This window comes from Prionailurus viverrinus, unplaced genomic scaffold, assembly GCF_022837055.1.
Source record: "Prionailurus viverrinus isolate Anna unplaced genomic scaffold, UM_Priviv_1.0 scaffold_39, whole genome shotgun sequence".
NCBI classification, from domain to species: Eukaryota; Metazoa; Chordata; class Mammalia; order Carnivora; family Felidae; genus Prionailurus; species Prionailurus viverrinus.
The window spans coordinates 4,089,424-4,115,347 of record NW_025927607.1 but is presented as its reverse complement, the minus strand read 5'-3'; the positions used below and the strand labels follow the sequence as shown (position 1 = coordinate 4,115,347).

The window sequence follows — 25,924 nt, the reverse complement described above, 5'->3', positions numbered from 1 at the left end:
TTCTTGCCCCTTCCTCCTGGCCCTCGCCCCTCCGAATGGTTGGGGTTGGAGGGAAAAGGGCCACTCGGCTGATGTCAAGATGACACGTCACTGCCCTGCTGAGAGCCGGGAGCCTCCAAGGGAAGTGAGCCCGGGAGTCTGAGTCACTCCGCAGGAGGCTGCTGGATGGGGCCGAGGGGCGGGCCCAGGAAACGCTGAACCCCTGCCTCCGGGGGGCTTCCCTCCTTGGGTGGGAAGCGCGCCCCTGCCCACCTGGGTCACGCGGAAACCAAGTGCTGAGAATGGGGGCATTCGGGACCCTCACCTAGGAAGAGGGCAAAGGATCCTGAGGACACTGGGCAACGCGGCCGCCCAGGGTCGACTCCCTGAGCCAAAATGTGCGTCCACTCTGACCTAAAATGACCGTCTACTCTTGGTCTGCTCCCTCCTCTGCACCCACGCTTGGGCCCTGCCTGGGCACCACGCTGGGCACAACGCTGAGGCAGGCGCCCCAGGAGCGGGGCCCTGCACTCACATCGCCTCCGACTCCTGGGGGTTCACAGAGGGCAGGACCGGAGGCTTCTAGGAGGAGGTGGCCAGGGGCAGGGAGGGAGCAAGCTGCAGGAGGAGCAGGAAGGGAGCCTCAGGCGGACAGTGGGCAGGGGCGTGGCTTGACTGCACGGAGCCACGGCCCTTTCCTCTGGTTTGGGGGTGGGGGGGCGGGGGAGCCTGAGCGGAGCCCCGAGAAGCAGAGCCGAAAGCTGGCCAGGGGGCCGCCTTCCGAGCCACACTGGGGGTCAGGTGGGTCTTTCACGACCTCCCGGTCCCCCCACGTTGGAGCCTGAAGCCGAGGCACGCCAGGCCCCCCAGCCTGCCTTCACCGGCCGCGCTCACCCTTTGCTCGGTGGGTTTGCGCATCAGCCTCCGAGTACGAAAACGTGGCACCAGAGCATGGTTAATCCTCACGCCCGAGTTGTCGGCAGCCCCTTGGATGCTGTGCCGGAGGCCAGCGCCTCACCCCTGCCCGGCCTAACCCCAGGCACCTGGGGGTGGAACCAGCCGGGCCTCTGGCACGGAAGCCGTTGCCACCGCTGACACTTTCTGTTCCCCTGTCCCCAGCAACTGTCTCTGGGAACCTCCTCCCCCTCCCCCCATCTGGCCCAGAGCCAGATGAGGACGCCAAGGGGCTGGAGGGGTCCCGGGAGGGGTCAGCTGCCCCCAGCACCCCCGCACCCGAGTCCCCCTCCCCTCCTCAGCTGGGGGGCCCGGCCTTGGGCCCCCCCCCCCCACTCTTCTTCACAGACCCTTCCAGCCCTGTCCCCTCCTCAGGCCCCTCGGGCCCCTCCTCCACTTGGCAGCCAGGGTCCCTCTGCCTCCTGGGAAAATGAGGCCCTGTCACTTGCTAACACTCTCGAACCGCGTGGGGCTGTCCCTAGGTCACCCCCAGGCACTGTCTCCCATTAAGAGGGCTTCTTCTTTCCCAGTGTCCTCAGCCCGGGGTCTTCCCTTGGCATTCAGAAACAAGCCTCGACTCCCCAGGGGGAGGAAGTGGGGGGGGGGGGGGCGGTGACACCTTCCTGGCCACACTGCCCCCTTGACATCCCACCCTCTGCTCCCTCTGGCATCCACCCTGTACCACAGGAAGTGGCTGGGGTGCAGGGAAGGTCAAGGTTAAGAGCCTCCCACCCCCCCCCCCCCCGGCCTCTGGCCAAAACCCCAGGCCCAGGCCTGCGGGGACAGGCTGTGAGGGGGCACCAGAGGATGGCCACCCTGTTCCCAGGGACCCGCAGGCACATCTGGGGGGGCAGAACAGCCTTACGGGCCTTGGGCCGGACAGCCGGCGCTCAGGACGCAACTCGGCCTCCGGCCTCTGGCGCTGCCGATGGCCAGTGGGCACGCGCCGACACCCCACGGACAGAGGCCCCGCCTCCGGGATGCGCACCCCGGAGCCCTGGGCGGGCAGCCCTGGCTGTGCCCGGCGCGGTGCTCCTGGTCTTGTTCCCTGCGTTTCTCCTTGGCGTCCCCTTGTGAACCCTCCGTGCCCCAGACAGACCCTGCCTTCAGCCACATTTGCCCCTGGAGCCCCTTTCCCAACCCTTGGCCCTGGGCCCAGGAAGCGCCTCTGCTCGGCCTCCCTGGGACAGAGGGTCAGGGCCAAGTCGGGCGCTCAGACAGCACGTCCACAGCCCTTCCTGGACAGAGATTTGGCCCAAGCAAGGAGGGGAAGGGGGCCTTGTCAGACAGGAGAAGGCACCACAGCACAAGGGACACTGTGGCAACTTGGGGAATGTGAGGGCATCTTGAGAGAGTTCTCAGGGGGGCCTGAGGGCCTGAGGGGTTCCTGGGGGGATCCTGAGAGAGTCCTGGGGGGGTCCTGAGGGGGTCCTGAGGTCTGCTGACCTTGGCTGGGCTGCTCCCGCCGGTGACATCCTAGGGCCTGTCACTGGCTGGGCAGCATGGGCACAGGGTCCCCAGGGGTCGAGGCAGGCTGCTCTCCTGCCCCCACCCCCACCCCACAGCCTCACAGATGCACAGGCTCAGCGAGGAGCACAGTGGGTGCCGCCCTCCCTGCCCGTCCTCCTGCCTACCCCACCCCTTCCTTCAACAGCAGTGGTGGGCAGCCTCCCCCGACCTGTGCCCTTGGACACGCAGGGACCAGGGACCCGGGGCACCTCCCACCACCTCTGCATCTTTTGCCCCGAGGTGGAAGATGCCTCGGGACATCTGGACACTCGAAGATGACAAAAGTGCCCCATCGGCAGGCCGGCCACTGCACGCACAGGGCGTGGGGGATGGGGGAGAGCGGCGACCTGGGCAGGTGCCGGCCTCCAGCTTCCCCGGGACAGCTTGCTCACTCCGACAGCTCTTGCTCCCCTCCTCCTGGGCTGGCTCCTCGAGGAGCCCCTGGGGGACCCGGGGGTGGGGTGAGTGGTGGAACGCTGCAGGTTCCTCTCCGCCTCCTCCTGCTTGTGCTGACCCAATGTGCTCCTCTGCCATCCCAGGCACCTTCCCCTTTCTCAGCCCCAGACGGCTCCGAAGGCAAGGCTGGTGGCTGCCCCCACCACCCAGGTTCCGCGCCTGGGGCTGCGGTCTCCCTGCACCCCCCCCCCCCCGACCGACATGGGCCCTGGGCTCCCTGCCCTGCCTGGGGAGTCCTCCCCACTCCCTGCGGCCACCCTCCCGGGCATGGCTCCTCTTTCAGTCAGTGCTGCCGGCGCGCAGGTGGGAGGCTGGGGGGTCTCCACGCCTGTGGACCCCAGGCTGAGGATTGAGATGGGCGGAGAGCAGCGGCTCACCCCTGCCCGAGAGTCAGCTGTCAAGGTGCAGCGCCGGCCGCCGATCCGGGGAAGGGCCACCTCCCTTGAAAGCGGCTTGTCTGGAGGGCTTTTCCCTGCCTCCCCTCCTCCAAGGGCAGATGGCCTCCGGCTTGGGCTCGTCTGAGCCAGTCTGTCTGGGGCGGGCCAAGAAGCGCCCGCTTTACCAGCGCCAGGTGATGCCGGGGCAGGGAGCCCCCCCTCACCCTGCAGCGCTCTGCCCAGCATTCTGTGTCAGCCCCTGTCCTTGTCTCCGCCCAGGACCTCTGCCTTTGGAGGTCGGCAAGATGCCAACAAGAGACAGGAACAGACTCACAGAAAAGGAGATGTGAGATGCAGAGGACTCACTGGAGATCTAAAAGGGGCCCGCGCACTCATCAACTGAGAAACGTGAACTCAAAGTGCACGGCAATTCTGCTTCCCCCCCGTCAGATGAGCTAAGTCCGAGCACTTGGCAGCGATTGAAGGCGGGGAACATCGTCAGATACGGCCCACTGATCTTCCCCGTGGAGAGGGCCTGGCAATCCTGCAACGTTGGAGATGCCCTGCCCTTTGACCCGGCGACCACACTTCCGGGCATCTGTCCCACGACAGAGCCGTGGGGTTCTGAAAAGGATACTCGACGGTCTACCCTCACGGTGCTGTAGTGAAGCGGGGCCTGGAAACCACCCGGACGTCTGTCCGCCAAGCCCTGGAGGCATGAGATGCTTGCCGTCCACACCACGGGGCACCAGGAAGTCGTAAAAAAGGAAGGAGAAATATTTCTATCCATTACTCAGTGGTTTTCTCCAGGGTCGATTGAAGAACGAAAAATAGTGTTGATGCGCGTTTATTATAGCACACCAACAGCTTATATTTTACAAATGGAAGGAAAAGCCAAAAAATTTGTTTACAATTAAATCATTACCTATGAGGAACAGGTGGGGAGGAGGAGAAGGGAGCCAGGAATAGAAGCTAGACCTCGAGGGGCACCTGGGTGGCTTAGTCAGTCGAGCGTCCGACTTCGGCTCGGGTCACGATCTCGCGGTTTGTGAGTTTGAGCCCCGCGTCGGGCTCTGTGCTGACGGCTCGGGGCCTGGAGCCTGCTTCGGATTCTGTGTCTCCCTCTCTCTCTCTCTGCCCCTCCCCTGCTCACGCTCTGTCTCCGTCTCTCAAAAATAAATAAATGTTAACAGAAGTTTTTAAGTATGTAGCTCTGAATTGGAGTGAAAGCTATCAGTGTATCCTTGTACTGTGTTCTATCTTAAAAAGAAAAGTTAGTATCTTAATTCTGTCCGTTGACAAGACCTAAACGCAAGCACCCTAAACATCCAGATTTTGGTCTGTAGGTATCATTTCTCCTGAGGAGAAAGAGGGGCTCCCGAGGCAGCGGACGCTCTCAGGCCTGGGTCAGAACATGTATAAAATGAGCCTGGAATTGTGTTTCGCCCTAGAGAACGAAGCAGATCCAGACTCTTGGCCACTGTCTAGAGGACTCAGGAGTGACCTCGAGTTCGCTCCCACTGGCCAAAGATAAGATGATCTGAATATCAATAGGAGGATCATTTCCATGAATTGGAACTCAAAAAAAATCGCTTAAATCCATGAATTTGCACTTAAACTTAAAAACAAACGACCTGTCACTTCATGTGTCGGGTAGCTTGCCAAAAACAAACATCACACCTGAACTTGAAGGAGCACCTGGAACTCGCCACCTGTGACAAGAGCCACAGAGGGCGTGGGATACAGTAAGTGACGCCCTAGGGGTGCAAGCAGCAAACCCCGGTCTGGGGCCGCTCTGCAGGGCAGGGCATCAAAGGCAAGAGTCTGGAGGGGAGTCCGGAGGGGCGCTGGGCTGCCTCCATCACCCACCTGGGCACCAGCCTCCGCAGCCCCGGCTCCGAACCTGCACCGCCCAGGTGGGAAACTGAGGCCCAGGTGGGGCAGGGACTGGCCTGAGGGTGCCGGGGTGAGCAGAGGAGAGAACCGGAACGCCCAGCCCGGGCTCTTGCCCAGCGCAGACTTGAGGATGCAGCACGCACCTGGGGCGAAGGCCAGGGAAGGAGCAGCGAGGGCGCTGAGCTGACCCTCAGACACGGGTGGGCCGTGGGGGGCGGGAGGGCCACAGAGGTGGGGAGGGGGCGCACGGTCGGGGTGTGAGGGTGACGGGGACTGGGGAGAGGGAGGAGAGTGGGCCCCTCCAAGGTTGAGGTTGGGCTTAGGGCCGGAGTGAGGGGGAGGTCAGAGGGCAGTCAGGGTCAGGGTTAGGACTGTGTTAGGGCAGGGTTAGAGCCAAGCATTAAGGAGTCGTGAAGTAAGCCTTGAGTTTTTACTTGATACTCGCTTATTCTAAAAATCTGGAGTCCGAGATTCTCTTTCCAGAATTTTGTGTTGGTTTTTTGTTTTGTTTTTAAATGTTCATTTATTTTGAGACGGTGAGCACGGGTGCATGAGCAGGGGTGGGGCCGAGAGAGAGGGCAAGAGAGAATCTCAAGCAGACTCCATGCTCGGCACAGAGCCCAACATGGGGTGGGTCCCACGGACCGTAAGATCACGACTTGGGCTGAGATCAGGAGTCGGACACTTAACCGCCTGCACCACCCAGGTGCCCCATGTGTGTGTTTTGATGAGAGACAAACTCTTTAAAGGCCTGATATACAAGCGAAGCCATTTTAGATTTCTTCTTAGAAAGAAATCAAGCTTTGGTTCAAACCAAAAAGCCTGGCTTGTGGCCCATGTTGTGCACCTGCCTTGTGAACAAGTACCTGCAGGAAAACCATCTTGTCCCTCACACATGGACCGATGCTGCTACCTCCCGCATCCCTCGATGGTAAAACTCAGGATTCCTGCTACGAGCTGATCTCCAATCTTTGGAGCTTTTACAAGATGTGAAAAGTATGTAACCCTGTAAAACCGTTCATTCTCTAGACGCCTTTCTTCCCTGCGAAGGCATGTTTCCTGGGCAGTTGTTCTAACTTGGGTTCAAGCAAAACTCTTCTTTTAGAGATTCCAAAAGGTTTGTTCATTTTGCACCTCTCTCTCTCTCTCTCTCTCTCTCTCTCACACACACACACACACACACACGCACACACACATGCACATGCACACGGTTTCATGGGCCCTGCTCTCAGATCTGCTCACCCTCACCTGGAGCACCCCACCTCTGCTCTCCCCTCCCTGCCTTCCCATCCTGCAAGTCCACCCATAGCAGGCTGCTCCTTGCCAGCCCCACCCGTGCCCACCTGTCCACTTTAACTTCCTCCAGCACATATGTGCTGAGCTGAGTGGGGTCCGGCCTCCTCTTCAGGCCAGCTCCCGCCACGGTGGGGCTTGTACTCCCGGAAGCCACGTTGCAGGCTTGTGGAAAGCCACCCCGTGTGGCAGCCAGAGGCGCAGTCTAGATGAGAGACCGGACCTCCGCCGTGGTCCCAGCTGTCTGCCAAGCCCTGCCGGAGGACCGTGTGATGGCGCAGGTCAGATCCTCCTGAAGGAGGTGTCCTCATTCAGAGTCTAGCTCCTCAAACCCCTGCGATGCTCAGACACTGGGGTCCGGACCCCACCGTGGGCAGTCCGCACCCCGGCAGGCACCTCACGGGCACCGTCTTGACTCCCAGCGACATTTGGCAGAGTTCTTCATTGTTCGGTGTTTTAACAAAGTATTGAATAGATTTAAATGTACAGCCACGTGCACGTTCACAAATTAAGAAACGGAGCTTCCAATGACCTTCAAGCGCCCCTGCATCCTGCCCCAGCTCTGAAACCCTCTCACGGCGCCCCCCCAGGGGCAACTGGAGCTGCCGCCTTCTTTGGTTCCAAGGTGGCACGCTAGATGGCTCTGCTCCTTCCTCTCCGGACTCTCCCCTCACGCCTCTGTCCCAAGGTTGGAGTGCATGGGGCTTGGCCCTGGACCCTTTTCTTGCCCCATCACGCACTCTCCATAAGCAGATTCACCCACTGCCATTGGTTCATCAATTACCAAATGCCCGACTCCAGCTGCCAGCTCCAGCCCAGACTCCTGGACCACACGTGGAACCGCCCCTCAGGCATCTTCCCTTGGATGCCCTGGAAGCACCTCCAGTGCAACTTGTTCAAAACCGACAGGACCCCCCTTCACCTCCTGCTCTAACACTATCTTCCTGCAAAGTTCCCCATCTCAGAGAATGATCCCCCCGCCTTGCTTCCCAGGCCAGATATTTGACTCCCATTCTTGATACTCAATTTCCCCTTCCCTTCTTCCCCCCCCTTCTATATCCCATCAGTCATCAATAAGTTAAATATGCATACTGTAAACCTAATATCACCCACTGAAAAAAAAAGTTATAATAAATTAGCCAATAGAGGAGATAAATGGAATACAAAACAGAACATTTGATCCCAAAGAAAGGAGGAAACGGGTACAAAGAACGGCTGAGATAAATAGTACACAAATGTCAGGGGGTAGATTTAACCCAACTGTATCAACACTTACATTAAATGTAATTGGTCTGCTGTTCCAATTAAAAGGTAAAGATTTTCAAACTGGATGAAAGAAGCAAAAGATGATAATAGACTGTCTGAATGACACTTTATTATTTTTTTTTTTAAGAGACAGAGAGAGAGCGCTCAAGAGAGACAGCTCACATGTGAGCAGGGGAGGGGCAGAGAGAGAAGGAGAGAGAATCCCAAGCAGACTCAGTGCTGTCATCACAGAATCTGATGCAGGGCTGGATCCCACGAACCGTGAGATCAGAACCAAGCCAAAATTAAGAGTTAGACACTCAACTGACTGAGCCACCCAGGTGCCCAGAACACACGCTTTCAATATAAAGTTAGGTTAAAAGTTAAAAAAAAAAAAAGTAAAATGAAAGAATGGAGAGAGAAAACGCCAATGCTAACCTCAAGAATGCTGGAATGAGTAAATTAATATCAAAGTTGACTTCAATACTGGGAATATTACCAGAGATTAAAAGGGACATTTCATACCAATAAGACGATCAACTCATCAAGCATGTCTAACAGTTCCAAAGGCGTATTACTTAATTTCGGAGGTTCAACATATGGGAATTAACAGAACTAGCAGGATAAATAGAAAAATCCACAACTGCAATGGGTTATCCTGACACTCTTCTCTCCGTAACTGAGAGAAAACGAATAAGGATAGAGCTGACTTGAACGACAGTCAGCTTGTCCAAGCTGATACTTCGAGAACGGTGTGCCCAAAAGGAGTATGTAATCCTTTCACGTGCACAATGAACATTCTCTAAAATAGGCCAAACACTAGGCCACAACTTATGTCTCAATACAATTAAAAGGAATTAAGTCATATAGAGTATGTTCTCTGAATATGATGCAATTAGAAAGAACAAAAAGATATAGGATATCTGAAGAATGCCCAAATATATGGAACTTAAACAACATAATTAACTCAAGGGCCAAGTAAATAATCAAAGGGAAACTAGGAAATATGTTGAACTAAATGGCAATGAAAACACAATTTACCAATATTTGTGAGACAAAGCTAAGGCCGTGTTTAGAGGAAAATGTGCAGCTTTGAGTGCTTATATTAGAAAAGAGAAAAGGCCTAAAATCATTGATCTAAGATTCCACTTTGGGAACCTAGGATAAAAACAACAAATTAAAATGAAGTGAGTAGAAGAAAGGAAATTAAAAAAGTAGAAATTTAATATAATACAAAAATAACAGATAAAATCAATAAACTGAAAGTTGGTTTTCTTGAGAAGATCAATGAAGTTGATAAACCTAGGGCTACACTGATCAAGGTAAAAAACACCCCACAAATTACTAATATCAGAAATGAAAGAGAAAGCATCAATTCAGATCCTACCAACATTAGAATAATAAAAGAACGTCATTAATAATGTCGTGCAAATATATTTGACAACCCAGTTGAAATGCACAAATGTATTTTCTTAAGTGTATTTATTTATTTTAAGAGAGAGAGAAAGCAGGAGAGGGGCAGCGAGAGGAGAGAGAGAGAATCCTAAGCAGGTTCCCTCCTGTCAGTGCAGAGTCTGATGTGGGGCTCAGTCCCACTCACGGTGAGATCATGACCTGAGGTGAAATCAACTGAGTCACTCAGGTGCTCTGAAATGCACAAATTTCTTAAAAGTCACAGCTTGTCAAAACTTGTACAAGAAATAGAAAATTTGAATAGTCTATATTTATTAAAGTTGTTGAATTCATAATCTAAAACTTTCCCACAAAGAAACCCCCAACCCCGATGGTGTCACTGGTGAATTCTACCAAACATTTAAGAATAAAATAATATCAATCCTTAGCACTTTCAGAACATAAAGGAGAACACTTCTTTTTTTTAAAAAAAATTTTTTTTCCAACGTTTATTTATTTTTGGGACAGAGAGAGACAGAGCATGAACGGGGGAGGGGCAGAGAGAGGGAGACACAGAATCGGAAACAGGCTCCAGGCTCTCAGCCATCGGCCCAGAGCCCGACGTGGGGCTCGAACTCACGGACCGCGAGATCGTGACCTGGCTGAAGTCGGACGCTTAACCGACTGCGCCACCCAGACGCCCCGGAGAACACTTCTTAAAACTCATTTTCAAAAGCAAGGTATACCCTCATTCTAAACCTGAACAAAGATATTACAAGAAAACAAAAATACAGAGCAATATCATGTATGAACACAGATATAAAAATTCTTTAAAATATATTAACTGAATCCAGCAATGTATAAAACAAATAATACATTGCACACAAGTATCCTGAGGATATAAGGTTTGTTTTAACATCACAATGCCAACCAATATAATTGACTACATTAATAAAGGGGAACATTTATATAGTCATCTCCTCTGATCTTCCTTGCATTTATATAATGGAAGAAAATCACTTGATAAAATTCAACATCTGTTTCTGATAGAAACTCTCAAAAACTAGGAATAGGGGGAAATTCCCTCAGTCTGATAAAGAACATCTACAAAAAAAAAAAAATCATACCTAATGGAGAAAGACTGAGTGCTTTCCTACTGTGATCAGGAACAAGGAAAGTGGCTCTCATCACTTTTACTCAAAATGGTATTGGAGGTCCGAGCCTCCAGAAATAAAGCAAGAAAAAAAAATGAATTCAGGTAAGAAAGGAAGAAACAGAGCTTTCTGTTTTCACATGTGACGTAATTCTGTATGTAGAAAATCCTAAGACATTTACAAATCAAAACCAAAACCAAACAAAAAACAACAACCCAACCCCCAAACTATGAATAAGTGAATTAACAAGGCTATAGGACACAAAATAATGTACAAAAAATGTATTCCTATATACTAGCAAAAAAAAAAATTAGAAAAATGAAACCTAACATACAATATCATTTGCAAGTGTTGGAAAACAAAGTAGGTAAGAATAAGTGCAAAATATCTATGCTCCAGGACACACAATATTGCTGAGAGAAATTAAGGAAGACCTCAAAAAATGGGCAGGTATACCATGTTCATGGGTTTGAAGGTATCAATTCTCTTCATGTTGCTCTAGGAGATCAATCTAATTAAACACATCAAGCATCATGTTCTGCTGCTTTTGCTTTCTAAATGTACCTCAACAGTGACCTCTTCTCTCTGCCTCTCCTACCTCCCTTCTGGACAGGACACCATCATCTGTCTCTTGATGTCTGCAACAGCCTTCTATTTGGTCCCCTCCCCATCTAGAGACTTCGACCAGAGAGAGAAGTCACATATACACCTATCAGGTCCTGCTTAAAAACTGTGTAGTGGCTCCTTACCACCCAAGATGTAAGACCCAAGCTCCTTAAATGGACCTCAAGACCCTTACCTACTTTTCCAGCCTTAGCTCCTGCCACAGTTGCTCAGCCTACTTGCCACACTGCAGGCACAGAGAGCTTCTTTCCATTTCCTGAGGCTGCTCAACTCCTCTGCCAGCCCCTGCTTGCCCTGCACTGCTGACCCCAGGCTGATCAAGGGCCACCCCTACACATCAATGCATCATCTATCCCTCATCATCAGTACCGTCCAGATGATCTGTGTGCAGACAGTCCTCAAGGGCAGGGTACTGGGCATCTGAGCCCCATCCATAGCACCCCACACACACTCACAGAGGGACTTCAGAATGAAGGGACAGGGGATCAGGGTAGTGGAGAGGGATGTGTTGGTGCTGGTGGGTCTTCTCAATAGGCCTTGGGGGATGAGGGATGAGACCACATCAGTCAGATCGCACGCGCGCGCGGGCGCGCGCGCACACACACACACACACACACACACACGTGTCATGGTGCCCCAGCGTCACACCTGCCCAGGCACCAGGAACCCACAAGGGACTAGGACTGGCCCCTGATAGAGCAGCCAGCCCAGTCCAAGCCAAAGCTGTTTCCTGATCCATCAGCCTCCCCTCTTGGGTGATTTGTGAAGGGACAGGCAGCTGAGGATGTGTATGGCCTGAGCTCCAGCCCTGGAGGGGAGGTGCTTTAGGGAACCAAGCATAAGCACGGTCCTGACTAAAACTCCATGGTCTGAGTTCCCCAGGACGCTGAGTGAGCCGGCTCCCAGGCCAGACTGTCCTGTCTGTGCAGAAACAGCCTGTGCTTGCTGGGAACCAGAGGAACAGCCAGAGGGTCCCAGCCAGAGCCCTGCATCTGAGGTCCCCTGGGGAGGGACGGGGCCCCAGAGCCGCTGAGTTGAGTACTCCTGGGTGCTGGAAGGCCCAGCCTGCCCCTTAAAGTTCATCCTCAAAACCAGCAACGACCCTCTCCTTGATGGAGCAGCCACGTCCAAGGCCTTGTGTTGGGGTCCAAAAAGCCCCCAAAGTGTCCCTAGGAAAAAATGACTCTTCTATTCATTTCAAAAGGCAGCATATCTAGCTTAAATCTGTTAAATATTACAGGAGAAAAAAAAATCTAGTAAAACCAAATGATGCAGACATGGGACACTGAGTGAGAAAAAAATGATTATTAATGGAGAGAGAGACAGAGAGGAAAGAGGCTGGAGCATCTGAGAACCTTGGCCCCGTCTGGCTGGCCCTGTCCCGTTCACTCCAGCTCTGTCCTTCCTCTCGCCCCGGAAGCCCAGACCCAGCCAGGCCCTCTCCCTGACTACCGCTCTGAGGACACCAGGATCTTGATACTCACCCCAGGACCCCTGCGGCCCCCAAAGCTGACCCAGGCCCAGGGGAAGGAGGGCAGGCAAGGACAACGAGAACAGACCCAGGGCCAGGACTGGGTAGGACACGGCTCCCACGGAGAAGGCACGGTCCACCTGCCCCAAGCAGGAAGTGGAAACGAGAAACCAAACAGGTGGTGTGGGGCAAAGTCTGCTGGGAAGGCCTGAAAAGGTGGCGTTCCCACATGCACACACCCAGACCTGCCCGTCAGGGGTCTGCCAGGGCCCCCGGACGCAGGAGGGAGGCCCTTCACCCAAGTAGTCCCCCACCGGCCCGTCCACAGAACCGGGCCTCCAGGGCGTGGCTGGTTGCTGCTGCCCAGCTCCCCGGGGCCACAGGCCGGGTCCGAGGCGGGGCTCAAGTCAATACAGAGGACGGGTGAGACAGCAGCGCACCGGCCCGGACCCCGTGGGGTCTGTGGTCTGCAGCCCCAGCTCACACCGGGCTGGGTGGGGGGCCAACGTCAGGTGGCTGACGGAGACTGGAAGTCGCCCGTGCATCGTGTCCTCCTGTGGGGTGGGAGCGGGTAAGAGCCCTCTTTCGGTCACTCTTGTCCTCAGCAGAATGAGCCCCGCTGGTGCCCACCCCACAGGCCCTTCCAGGCCAAGGACTCCAGGGCAGACATGGGGGCACACTGAGTATGGCCAGGGCTCGGACACGTGTTCAGCAAGGACATCGAAGCCCAGAGAACACAAGCTACTTCTGGAGCTCACTCGGTCAGAGGGAGGTGGCCACGCCCAGGACAGCCGGGCCTGCCTGCCTGTTGAGGATGCCCTGGGGGCGAGGTCTCCTTCAGCTCTGCCTCCCACGAAGGAACCATGCGAAGGAACCACAAGCTGGCGCAGGCCCAGGGGGCTGGTGGCCAGGAGGGCGCGAGCCTCCTCTGGTGCGGGGGCCACGGCCCGTGCCCCACCGGCCCAGCCGTGTCCTGGAAGCCCGGCTGGTGTCTGGCCGCCTCTGCCAGGCTGCCTCTCCATCCGTGGCACCTCCAGATCCCGGAGCCCCTCCGTCCTCCACTCGACCCCAGAGAACTGGTCACCGCGAGGGGTCTTGCTCACACGTGAAGGGGCGTGGGGCAGCGAGGTCTTCCTCGGGCCTGTGTCGCGGCCCCCAGCCCTCCTTTGGAAGGTGAGGACGGCGACGCCACGGCGCTGGCCAGTCAGGGAAGCAGCGGGGGTGGGGAGAGAGGCCCGGCTGAGACCAGGGCTGACTGCGTCCAACCGGTCAGAGGCCCGGGGCCCCTGGGACGCCTCCTCCCACGTCAAGAGCAAACGACTGCATCTGGCACCTCCAAACGGAAGGGAGGCCGAGGCCGAGAGTCCCTCCGGACGCCCAGGCGGGGTAAGGCTCAGCAGGGACAGGGCGGACGACGTGGCCGGCACCAAGGTGCTGCCCTGGGCTGCTCCCTCCTGCTCCTGTCACGGGGCGGGTGCCCACGGCCCCTCCACGACCCTCCAGGCTCCCACCACCCACTGCGTCCTCAAGCAGCCTGCCCGCCTCACAGGCCAGCAGGGCCCCGAGGGAGCGCAGGGCCCGGGCCTTCCCCTGCTCCTCAGGGAGAGCGGACTCGGCCTGCGGCTCCCCGAGATGAGGCTCCGCAAACCGCTCAGTACTCACGTTTATTCATAAAGTTTCTTCCCCAAAACGTCTGCCGTGATAACTAGTTCTAAACAAGATTTGTCCCGACACGCTCTTGTCCCCTGTGAGGCTCTCTCCGGAGCCGGGGACAGATGCCGCCGAGGGTCTCTGGGAGGCTCTCCGGCCTCAGCGCCATGGAACAAGGACGCCCGATGCAGCGGTTTTTGCTTTTCCGAGGCACCTGCTTCGCCCCACGGCCACCTCCCTGCAGGACCCGCGGGCACGTGCAGCCGTCCGACTCGGGGCTGTGAGCCACAGCATGGAGGCTGGTGGCACCGTGGGAGGGGGCCTCTCACCCCCCAGTCACCGGAGCCGACACGGGGGTCACCCAGTTAGGTTTTCATAACTGCCATGAAGGAGGCCTGCAGGACGAGAGACGGCGAGGTCTGGGCAGGGCCGCCCTCCTCCGAGCAGCACTGCCAGGGGCTGGGACTGCAGCCCCGGGCTCTCGGTTGCTAAGGGGCTCTGCCTGGTGGCCCCCATGTTCACACACCGGTGTGCCGGTGTCCCCGGGCACAGCCTGGCCTGCAGCCTGGCCTCTGGGAGGAAGCTGGGGTAATTCAGACCCCAGGGCGCCAGGCGGCCCAAGGCAGAGTAATGGGGTGGCCCTCTGCCCTAGGCCCCACACGTACCTCCTGGAGAAGCTGCCCCAGCCTTTCCTGGCTGTGAATGGAGCGCCTGCGGGAGAGAAGACACGGTCGGCCTCCTGGCCCCCAGCTCGGGAGCAGCCACGCTCCCCCCCAGACTCCCAGGCAAGGAGGGGTCCCAAGGCTCACGCCCTGCCCGCTGCTGCTCTGCGGGGACAGACAAGCGCTGGGGCAAGCAGGGCAGGCGGGAGAGAACAGGCAGGTGAATACTAAGACACCGAGGGCCACCCCCAGCCCCGGAGCCCCACCTGTCTATTCTGGTGGCGATGGTCACCGTGAAGGCCCCTTCTGTGTCTGGCAGGTAGGTGGAGGGCACAATCCTGTAGGTCCCCGCCGACAGGTGGCAGAGCCGGCTCACTTCCTGGGCGTAGCAGTGTGGCACACAGCTTAGCAGAGGGTCCTGGAGCAGCAGGCGGGACGCGCCCTGGCTCCCGCCATCCACCGGAACCTGGCGGAGGCGTGGGCTCAGACGGGGTCGGGGGGCGGGGCTGTCCGCTGGGCTGCCACGGCCACCAAGTCCTTCCCAGTCTCGGGACCGCACTCCCTTTCCGAGGCCGGGGTGTCCAGGGTGGGGAGGCGCCCGGTGCAGTCTGCCCGGATCTCACGGTGACGTCTCCCACGTCACACTCCCTTTTCCAGGGAGGAAGGGCCACCAAGCTGGAGAAGCTGGGCTCACACTCACCGAGGCCCCACCGCCCTTGTCAGGCGGGCGGCCCCATCAGGCGTGGGGGACCGCCACGACCACCACTGCCCAGGCCTCTGTCCTGAGGGTCGTCTGACTGGCTCCTGGCACTGGCACTTGTATCGAAACTCCTAGGTGCCCCGGCTGGCAGCCCGGGGGCAGCGAAGCTCCAGAATGAGCCCTCAGCTCTTGGGGAGCACAGTGTCCTCCCAAGGGTACAGAAGCTTCTCAACCAGAGAAATTCCCACCCTTCCTTCACATCATCTGCACCCCGGGCTCTGTGTGCCCACCCCACGACGGCACCCGGGGCACGGCTCCAGGCTGCCCTCCTGGCCCATGCCCTCCTCGGCACCCAGCATGAAGCGGGGCCCCCAGCAGGGGCACAAATGTGAGCCGGGAGCCACTTCATCCCCGTGGAGTCTGGGCTTACGACCCCTGACCTCCGGCACCGCACTTGTCCCCCTTCCTCCAACTACAGGTCAGCTGGGCTTGTCCCGGCTGCGTTACAACACAGGGCGGGCAGACTGAGGCGGAGGGAGGTGTGGGGTGGCGTCTGTGACGTGCTGGCCCTACTCCGGCCTCAACACAGCCTCCTCTCCTCCCGCGGGGGGACAGCTCTCTGCTCTGAGAATCACCTGAGCAACTGCGATCGGGGGCATCTGTCTGCCAGGCCCTCACGCCGGCTCTGTGGGCGGGTGGGCTCCCTTTCCTGTTCTTCCCCGCGAACCTGTGCCATGAACTGCGTCATGGCTTCGGGACGGCTCCTGGCGGACCGCCTTTCCTGGGGCATGCCGTCGGGTCTCCTGGGCGGGAGGCACGGTTCTAGGGAGCAGACCTGACCTCGTGACGCTTGTTCTGAGCCAGGGTTCTAAGCTGACCTATGACCCCAGTGATTTACAGACTTCACGAAACCCAGAAACGGATCTCGTAGGGGACCAGCCAGCCTGGCTGTGCCCACGTGACCACGTCCGGGCCTCTCTGTCCGGCCTGGCCGCCTGTGTGGACCAGCCCCGCCGAGGGCCGCCCTGTGCCCGCCTACCCCCAGGGACAGGAAGGGCTTGCCTGGAAGACGTGGAAGCCGATGGGGTGGCACTCGCTGTCACGGCAGTGTTGGCGCAGAGTGATTCGGATGCAGCGGGGCCCTGCGCCCTCGGGGACCGAGAGGGGGAAGCAAGGGTTGGTGGGGTAGGAGGCGAAGTTCCTGCTGCCCCCCGCCGTCTGGCCGATTCTCCAACAGCCCCGCAGCTGCACGGTCTCCCACTCCCCTGCGGGCAGGGCCTCCCCAGAGGCAGGGCTCGCGGTCGCCGGCTTGATGGCACTGCCCGGGGGAGACACACAGGAGGACCCGGCTGTCGTGGGCCGCAGACGCACACGGACCGCCAGGAAGCTGCCCGGGCCGCTCCCCCTTCCTCCGCTGAGGCCCTCGAGGGAGCGCGGCCTGGAGACCCCACTTGCCCCTCTCACCTGAGGGAGACTCTCCCACTGGAAAAGACCCGGAGCAGAAACTGCCCCGGCACGTCCTTCAGGAAGGTGCTGGGGACGGCCAGGTAGTAGCCGGGGCCGAGTTCACAGCGGAGGTGGACCTCCCGGTCGTAGGCGTGGCACACAGTGCCAGCCACGGGGGGCGTGGACAGGACCCTGGGCAGGCTGACCCGCCGCTTCTCCACCTGCAGAGAGGGGGCCCGCGTGCCAACGTCCCGAGACCGGCCTGCCGCCTTCACCCAGCACAAAGAAACCGCCCGGACCTGTGGGCCCCGCCCCAGCACGGCAGGGGACGGCTCAAAGCGCCCACCAACCCAGGGCTCTCACTCGGCCCCAGGGGTCAGTGGCCCTGTCCCAGATGTGAGCCTCCAAGCCCTCCCGCTCTGGGGAGAGCAGAGGGGGATCGAGACAGGGCTGTGCCCTGGTCCCTCCGGCCGGTTCCGCCCCCGGCTGCTTTTCTTTTCGTTTCCCTTTGTCTGACGGATGCCGGCTGGGTTAGGCGGGGCCGGGTCTGTGGGAGCGCCAGCTGGTGTATGACCCTGGGGTAGGCGGGGGACACCTGAGGCTCCTGGCGGTCACCGGTGTCACTCTTGTCCCAGCGCCCCTAGGCCCTGCGCAGGGAGCCGGGACCAAGGTAGAATTACCTTCCAGATATGCAGGCCCACGGCCTGGTAGTCCTTGCCCAGGAGGCTGGCCGGGGTCCATGAGGCACGGTCGTCCCTCAACGGTGCCCGAGCCCGGCCTGCCCAGTGTGCTGTGCGCACCCTGGGTCTCTGCAGGACGGTAACATACACCTCGCTTGGTTCCGAGACCCGCAGCCAGAATTTGGGGTTGCTGGGAAAGCCGCTGTTGTTCCGACAGCCTCCTGCAGACTGCCCCTTGACCCAGGCCCCGGGTAGCTCCTGAGTGTGGCACAGCTCCTTTTCTAGACGGAGAACCAAGCATCAGCTCCAGGAAAGGGCCCCCACGCCGCCTTTCCTGCCCCTCTCACCAACACCAGCCACGGCACCCTATAGGAGGGAGCCCCGTGTCTCCCAGCACCTCGAGCTGCCAGGGACGGGAGGAAGTGGAACCATCTCTCTGCACTGAAGGAAGTAGATTGGGGCCTGTAGCCAGGCTGGTGCCCAGGGGCCCCCAGAGGGACGCGGGCTCCGCTCAGCCCTGACTTCCGAAGGCAGAGCCCATGCGGCTTGCCGCCCCCCCCCCCCCACCCCACCAGGCCTCCCCCAGGGTGAGCGTGCGGGCCTCCCCCAGGGTACGGGCTTCCCCCAGCGTGCGGGCCTCCCCTTACCTGAGTAGAGGCTCTGTAGGTGGCCAGCCTCCGTGATCGGGAAGCCCACGGTGACCTCATCAAACTCCTGGAGGAACTCCTCCTCTTCCACCCAGAACTCCCCTTCCTGCAGCTGGGACAGCAGTGTAGCCTCATCCGCCGGGTCCACCCGGCTCCACCCTTCGCCCCTGGAAGACACTGCACTTCAGAGGGGCCTCTCATCCGAGAGCGGACGACACTGACCGAGGAGCCCTGTGCCCTGCCAGCTCGGGTGGCTCCACGCTGGCCCTTCCGCAGGCAGTCACCTCTGTCCTTCCCCGAGGGCCCCCGTCTCTAGACACATCTCCCCAGAGCGGTGTCCTCGAGCAGGTGAACGAGAGATGTGCTTGATCGACTCGGGTGGAGCTGCCACCAGCCTGGGCTCGGGGGCAAGCGTCGGATCTGCTGACCGGCCACGGCCGGCCATGGGGAGCGGGTCCAGCACCCTCATTCAATCCAGGTTCCCAGCACCAGTGAAGGTCAGAAAGCTGAGCACTCACATGTCCCTGTCACCCGCAGCCCGATGGGGCACCTACCGTTCCGTGGGCACCCTCGAGACGGGACCCCAGGGTCTAGGGTTGCCTTGGTCCCGGCACCATGCACGACACCGGCCTCCTAAGGTTGTCTGGGGCCGAGCACTCAGGGGACTCAGGGGACCAGAGGTGGTGCCAGGAGGGCCTTGCTGGAGACCAACCATGCACCGTCCTGACCAGCTACGAACGGTCTGCCACGAGCCACGGCACCAGAGCCCGGGACGCACACGGTTGTGACACACACAGCTCTGAGTTGCCACTCGGGGCCCCACCCTCCCGGCCTGCCTGACGGCAGTCTAGTTCTGGCCTCGCCCATACTCACCCCTCTCTCCAGGGCCCCTGCCAGCACCGCCGGCCCCAGGGGTTCTGAATGCGCAGCAGCAGGATGGCCTGGCCAGTCCGCCCCCGGAGCTCTCGCAGATCCGACACAATGAAGGCATGAAACTCCCCCAACTCCCTGGCACCTGGGACAGACACAGCTGGGATGTGGGCAGGGAGTCCCCAAGCCGAGCAGACCCATGGGTCTGTCTCCTTCCCCGCGGGCTGCTCCAGCCCACCCTGCTGCGGCCACACCAGCACCCAGATCCCCCACGGACCAGTGGGGCTCCTTTCCCGACCCTGTGGACAAGCGAGCTTAGGAGCGGCCTTCGCCACGGCAGAGCCACGGCGAAGGACCCGGGTCTGGACTCTGGCTCCGCGGCCACAGGCCCGGCAGCTCATTCCCTTCTCGGTGGCTCGGTCCTTGCCTGGGCGGACGAGAGAGGATGGCCGGCCGGCCGGCCAGCCGACTGACAAGGGGCACAGGGCCCCTGGTGCCGCCACCAGCACTGTCAGCGGCAGGTCTGTGACCTCCCGGCGAGGCTGGCTCGGGCGGCATCGCACAGCAGGTACTGCTGGAGGAAACACGTGGTGTGGGGCGGGGGGACCGGAGGCTCCAGAGAGGAAACCACCCCATCTGCCCAGAGCCCTTGGGACAAACAGACATGCAAAAGGAGGGCCCGAAGAGTGAAGGACTCCAACCTGGGAAGGGGGGTGGCGGTCCAGAAAGGAGAAGAAACCCCAGGAATGTCTCGAAAAGCTTTATTTACGACGGCATTATAGCCTCCACTCTCGGGGTCTGCCTCAGTCCTCAGCCCTGAGACGCTCCAGGGGGATCCCGATGACCTCCCGCAGCCCCCTCTTTGCCTAGGGGCTTCTGCAAAGCCTGGAGCGCCAAGAACTGACCCCACCCACCCTGGGGGCAGCTGATGCCAAGACTCAGGGAAGGTTCTAACGCTGTGTCACGCACAGGCTTCCGCGGGCTTCCCTCGTTTCCCGCACGGGGGGGCAGACCCAGCCCTCACGCACAGGCCGGGCAACTGAATTGTCCACACGTGTCCATTTATTTCAATGTCCCTATTCTGGGGTCGTTATGATTTTCATAGTGAAGTTCATCCTGGACGCTCTCAAACACGAACACGTTCAGTAATGCCGTCTATAACGCGAGAAACCGAAAAGACCTTACAGGTCTGACGTTAAGGGAAAGAGTAACAAAACCACAGCAGATCTGCGAACGGAACTGACACTGACAGTCTACACGGCACCTGAGAAAATGGCATACGGTGCAAAATGCAAAACACACACGTGTTGGTGGGAAAGACCTACTAAAGTCCGCGAAAAACTCAAAGGAGCTCTGATTGCGTGTTGTTTTCCTTTCAACAAGCTTTCTCTGACGAGTGCGAGGACCGCCAAGGCGGAAGCCTCAGTGCTGACTCCGCCAGGTCGCCAGCCGGCCCCGGATGCTGCCGCCACCCATCTCCTACGAAGTCTCCACACGGCGGCCGCCCGCAGGGCTCCGGCCTCACCCTAGCGGTGAGTCGGGGCGCAAGGGACACCTCCCTCCAGAGAAGGACGGGTGGCGGGGACAGTCACACACCAGACACCAGCTTTCAAGGACAAACGTCTTGCTTTCCACTCGGCCCTGACGGGGCCGCAAGAAGAAGACGCACGTGTGTGCGGGCCTCTCGCGCTGCCCCCCACCCCCACCCCCCCGCTTGCGTCTCACCTGCTCTGGGACTGAGCACCGAGCAGCTTATCAGGCACCGGTCCTTGAGGCTGAGTAGCTGCCGACAAGTCCTGTGCTCTGAGCCGCCAGGCCTGTCCCGTCGGCCGCCGGTCCTCGCCAGGTCCTTCAAGCTCCACCTTTCCGCCAGGCCACCAGTGAGGTCCACCAGGGCATCCGCCACCTGCCCGGCCCACAGGTGCTCATAGGACCCATAGACCCTGGGGAGACAGCCGCAGCCAGTGAGCCTCTGGCCCGGGTACCCTGCCCCTCCCATCCCCACACCCAACACCCCCAGATCACCTCGCCCACCACTTCAATTGCTTCTCTTTACTCCTGCCTCATTCTCATCAAGTCCAGGCATCACCTGACCCTCAAAGGCTGCAACGCGCAGCGGCCCAGCAATGCCCTGCCGCCTCCCGGGCAGACATCAGCACGAGGCGGTGCGGGGCGCAAGCCTGTCAACACCCGCTCCTTGCCTCTCGAGATCAAACCCCACACTGGCCAGGGGATGCAGGGACTCACTCGCACCAATATCACTGCAGGCCTTCCTCGCTCCCTTACGGCTAAGGCCTATCGGTGCAGCCTCTTTGGGCAAGCTGATATGTGCATCCTAAGAGGAGGCTTCTTCGATTCAGACCCCGGGTGAGGGTCGTGGTCTCAGGCAGGACCAGGCTAAACAAGCATTGCGACCTGGGTGGCCTCCCACCTCCCACCATTTCCAGGGGAGGGAAACGCACACCCTCTCCCTCTGGAGGCGATGCCTTCATGCCCGACTTCGAGATGAGTGCGGAGAAAGGGGGAGCGGGCCGGGGATGGGGCAAACCACGGGCCGAGTCTCAGAGTTTCTGTCTCTGGACAAGTCAGTCCCCACGCCGGCCTGGCTGTCAGGTCCCTGGAACGGAGGAGGACACTGCAGCCCAGGGAGAGCAGGGGGCGTGCTTCCCGGGGGCGGAATCAGGCCGCTGTGGCTCCCTGCCCACCCCGACCCTCCAGCCTCTGGCACGCGTACTTGGCGTAGACCTTCTCCAGTAAGGGAAGCCAGAACACATCCTCTCTCTGGCACCGGGAGAAGCAGAGTCTCCCTGCAAGACAAGGCAGACGGTCATCTATGGTCACCTCCACCCAGCGTCCAAACCGCCAAACTCGACAGGTAAAGGAGCCGCGGTACGTTGGGTCGAGCCAGCTCGGCTGTCCTGGAGGAATGACCTACCGTGCACAGGGAAAGGCAAAAAGAGACCGTGAGAGGCAACGCACGCAGCGCCCTCCAAGCACCTTCATGAGAGCCGTTCCAGGGGACCCTGCCGGGCTGCGGAAACCTAATCACCCCACGGAAAGCTAACCGACTTTTCAATGTACGTATCTCGGGGCCACACTGAGGGAGCCGAGTGTCTCCAGAAGCTTAAAGCCAACCATTATGTCCTATTGTCCCAAATAAGCACTCGACCTGAATCCAAAACAAACGTGACTTTTACAGGCACGAGCGACCCAATTTTCAGTACAGCCGGTGGCAGACGGCAGGTCACCGTGGGCACAGCAACCCCCCCGCTGGAGGCTGGTGCCTCGGGATCCGGGCCAGCCCGTCCACTGCTGGCTCTGGTGCTGGGACCCCACAGGTGTGGGCTTTGCCCCGGACACACTTGTCTGGTCCTGGCTCTGCCCCTCAGCGGCCACAAACATGGAAGCAGTGGTTTTCGCGCTCTCACTTATGAACCGGGGTCAAAGCCAGAGAGGCCCGGAGAACAAATGCCAGCAACTGTGGTGTGCTTAGCAAGGCCTGGGGACCCAGGAGGAGCTCTGGATGGGTCACCACTGTCAGCCTTGCTGCATTAATCAGTAGCATTCTAGCGACGAGCCACACAAAGAGCTGTGGTGCTCCTGGGGGAGCACTCCGAGCAGCCCTCCTACACCTGTGCTAGCCGCCCAGCCTCGGACACCATTTTAATCGCCTTTTGCCAATTTACATTCAAAGCTTGTTTAAAAAACAACAACAACCAGCTAGGAAAACTTACTCCAAACCCGGGGCATTCCTACTCTGGGCTGGCCTGCTCATCTGTGCATCCCTCCAAGGGTGTCAGAGGGCAGAGCAGGGCAGAAAGCACCGGGGAGCCCTGGTGAGAGGGGGACACGGTGTCTGTGCCTTGGAGCCCCTGGGGCCTGTGAGCAGAGCCCTCCCTTTCCACCAGCCATGCTGGGCGACCTCAGCAGAGCCCCGTAGAACAGGAGGTTCGGCTGCCTTGCCTCCCGCTTCCTTCCTGTGCGCAGCAGACAGGAAGACAGAGCAGAAGAGAAACACGCTCGGACGCAGGTACCTGGTCCAGGAGGCGCCGGCTCTTCTGCAGGGCAGCACAGGCGCACAGGAGCCAGCAGTCTCCCAGCAGCCCTTGCTTCACCTGTCCTTCCTGTGGGTTATCTGCAAACAGCCGGGGTGTGGCACAGATCTCCTGAAATAAAGAGTTCACCTCGTCTGAAGGCTAGTCTTTAAAACGAAGAACACGGGATCTAGGCGACAGGCGCTGGGGAGGAGCTTTTCTGGTCATCCGCATTGCCCAAGAGGGGAGGGGAAGCAGCTGGCCTCCGCGGCCTCCATCTGTCAGCCCTCCTGGCTTCACATCATCCCATCTGGCTTAGGTTCTAGGGTCCTCTTCTCTGTCTACCTTTGTTAAGTGGCAAAACCCCAGCTCGGGATGGATCCCACGTCCCCCTTCTCCAAACAGCTAACTGTTGGCCTAGAAAATGGTTTCACTTAAGTCCACACTGGCAGATCGCAAATGGGTCCTCCATACTGCTGGAAACCGAAACCCTTCTCTCCAAGGCTTAATTGCCCACTCCCCGGACTACTTTATTCCCTCTTCTCTACACTTCTACACTGCCCCCCTCTTGCCTGCGCCCCTCTGAGCTGATGACCTTGCCAGAAGCTTCATCAGAAGCAACCTGACCTGACCCCCTCTTGTCCTCGGAGCCTGGGTTCCTCCCATGACCCCCCCCTTTCACCCCTACAGGCAGAATCCCACCAGCAGAAGACGGAGAGAGAGAACCCCCATCCTAACAGACCATCCCCCCTGCATTAGCTCCCCTTGAGGCTTCCCTTCACTGGCAGACTTCTTGAAACAGCTGCTCATTACTTCCTCCTCCCTCAGCATAGGCCCCTCTAGCCTCTGAGCCGGTCACCTCTGTGTGGTCAAATCCAGCAGGCATCTCTCTGTTCTCATCTTTCCTGGCACCTGCAGGCATCAGAACAGTGGCTGAGCCCCTGCACTTCCCCACAGTCCCCTCTTGGCTCCCAGGGTTCCACGTGTCCCCGCTTGTCCTTTTCCCTCACTGCCGGCTGCTTCTCGCGGCTACCTGCCAGGGCACCTGCTTGGACACCCTCGGAAGTGTGAGGGTCCCTCAGGGCTCAGTTCCAAGCCCTCTCTTCTTCTCCAGCCCCACTTTCTCCTGAGACACTCTTCAGGGCCCTGAGCCCTGGGACAGTGCCCATTCCCGGAGGGAACCTCTAGCCCAGAACTTCCTGCGTGCCCGACTCTCATGCCCACCTGCCTCTGACAGCTCTGTTTGCGCCTGAGAGAGCAAAACCCAACCCGAGAGTTCCATCCCTAGCTCTCCCCCACCTCCCCGTGTCGCCTAGCACATCACCCAGGTGCTCAGTCTCGAAGTCTAGAAGTCATTCCTGAGCTTGGCTTCATCCTCACCCTCCACTTCCGGTTGGTCAGTGAAACCTGTTAATCCCCCTCCAAAGTACTTCTCAAACCCACCCACTCTGAAGCCATCCTAGGGGTGGCCATGCTACCAGGAGCATCACTACTCAGATGGCCACCTGCTTGCTTGCCGGGTCAATCCACCGCCCAGCCAGCAGTAAAAGTGAGCTTCTTCAAACATAAACCCACTCAAATCGCTCCTCTGCTAAAAACCCCAATGGCCTTCCAAGGTGCCTAGAATCCATTTTTAACCCGAATTCCACTGGCATGGCCTGTAAGGCTCTTCATGCTTTGGCCCTCCCGTCCTTCCACACCAAACGGGCACTTTCCGTGTTGCCCAAATGCCTCAGTCGCCAGACCCAAGCTGCTCTGGCTTTGAGGGCTGCTAGCCATGCAGGCTGTGTCCGTGCAGACGGGGGAGGGTCGTACCTGAGAAGTCTTACTGGGCAGATACACTGTTTCTAAGGATTATCAACAGAGCACCGGGCCGGAGCATCCCCGCAAATTGCCACCTTAAAGCGTTTACGTCTGAAAATGCAGGTGCACGAAGCCCTAAACAACTTTGCTTCGTAGGCTCAGTCTGGCCCTTCCAGAAGACCACAGGCGTAGCAGATACCAGCAAACACAAGTAACGGGGCAGGCCCGCTGGCGGCCAGGAGGGCCGTGCACACCAGAAGCTAAGTGCGGTCAGGCGCCCGTCGGGGCAGAAGCGGGGCTGGGTTTGTGGGCCCTGTCGCCGGGCCCCGAGCCTCCTCCGGAACCAAGTTCCCACAGGCGCGGGCCAGGCGCTGGTCCTCCCGCACAGCCGGGACGGGACGGGCCTGGCACGGAGCTACGAGGGGCTCCCTCCCGACGGACCACCCTCCCCGTTTCTGGGACAGACGCGGCAGACGCGGCCACCCCTCCCGCCGCGCACGGCGCGGGAGGCAGCGCCCGGGGCCCGGCCCTCGGCTCGAGAGCGGCGCCAGGGGCCGCACCTGGGGCCTCCTCCACGTGATGTCCTCCCGGAACTGGGCCAGCGGCGTGGAGAAGCTGGAAAACAGTGAGGAGTCCGAGGCGGGGAAGTCGGCGTCTCGGAACAGCTCCCTGGCCGGCGCCCGCATCCTGGGCGCTCGGGGCTCCCATTGACAGCCCGGAAGGTGGGCGAGGCCAGGCGCGCGCCCGTCCGGTCGCCGCGGTAACCGCCGGGCCACGTGACACAGCGGCCCAATCGCACTCGAGCGGCGGAAGTCCAAACGGATTCCCAGTATCCCACCCTCGGGGGCGTGGCTCCCGAGCTCGGCTCTCGCGAGACCGTGCCATCGCCGTGCGGCACTTTTCTTTCCCCGGGAGGTGTGTGCGAACTCGCCCGGCGGAGACTCACGGGAGGCTGACGGGCTTCGTGTCCTCTGGCCGGTGCAGCTCGGGCTGGGGCGTCGGGGCCGCTTGGACTCGCGGGCGTTCGGGGCTTAAGGGACCGGAGAGGCCTCTTGGGCCGAGGCCCGGGCCGCGGACTACAG

General features: G+C 59.3%; 1 protein-coding gene across 4 annotated transcripts; it reads right to left on the bottom strand.

Annotated features, from left to right (window-relative positions):
• Nucleotides 1-9,684: 9,684 nt before the first annotated feature.
• CAPN10 (calpain 10) lies at nucleotides 9,685-25,727 on the bottom strand. Of its 4 annotated transcripts, none has more exons than XM_047846550.1 (13): nucleotides 25,403-25,727; nucleotides 23,899-23,951; nucleotides 23,040-23,171; nucleotides 21,740-21,936; nucleotides 20,731-20,948; nucleotides 19,009-19,150; nucleotides 18,136-18,302; nucleotides 17,489-17,769; nucleotides 16,827-17,029; nucleotides 16,425-16,680; nucleotides 14,929-15,128; nucleotides 14,666-14,711; nucleotides 9,685-14,395 (listed from the first exon to the last, which is right to left on the bottom strand). In XM_047846550.1, the coding sequence occupies exons 1-13, from the start codon at nucleotides 25,725-25,727 to the stop codon at nucleotides 14,366-14,368; spliced, it is 2,250 nt and encodes a 749-aa protein (XP_047702506.1). In that variant the 3' UTR covers nucleotides 9,685-14,365. The 4 variants fall into 4 exon arrangements, 3 of the variants coding, with proteins under 3 accessions (XP_047702506.1, XP_047702508.1, XP_047702507.1); XM_047846552.1 differs by lacking the exon at nucleotides 25,403-25,727 and adding an exon at nucleotides 24,855-25,304; XM_047846551.1 differs by lacking the exon at nucleotides 23,899-23,951 and having other exon boundaries at nucleotides 25,403-25,611.
• Between the last annotated feature and the right edge of the window lie 197 nt (nucleotides 25,728-25,924).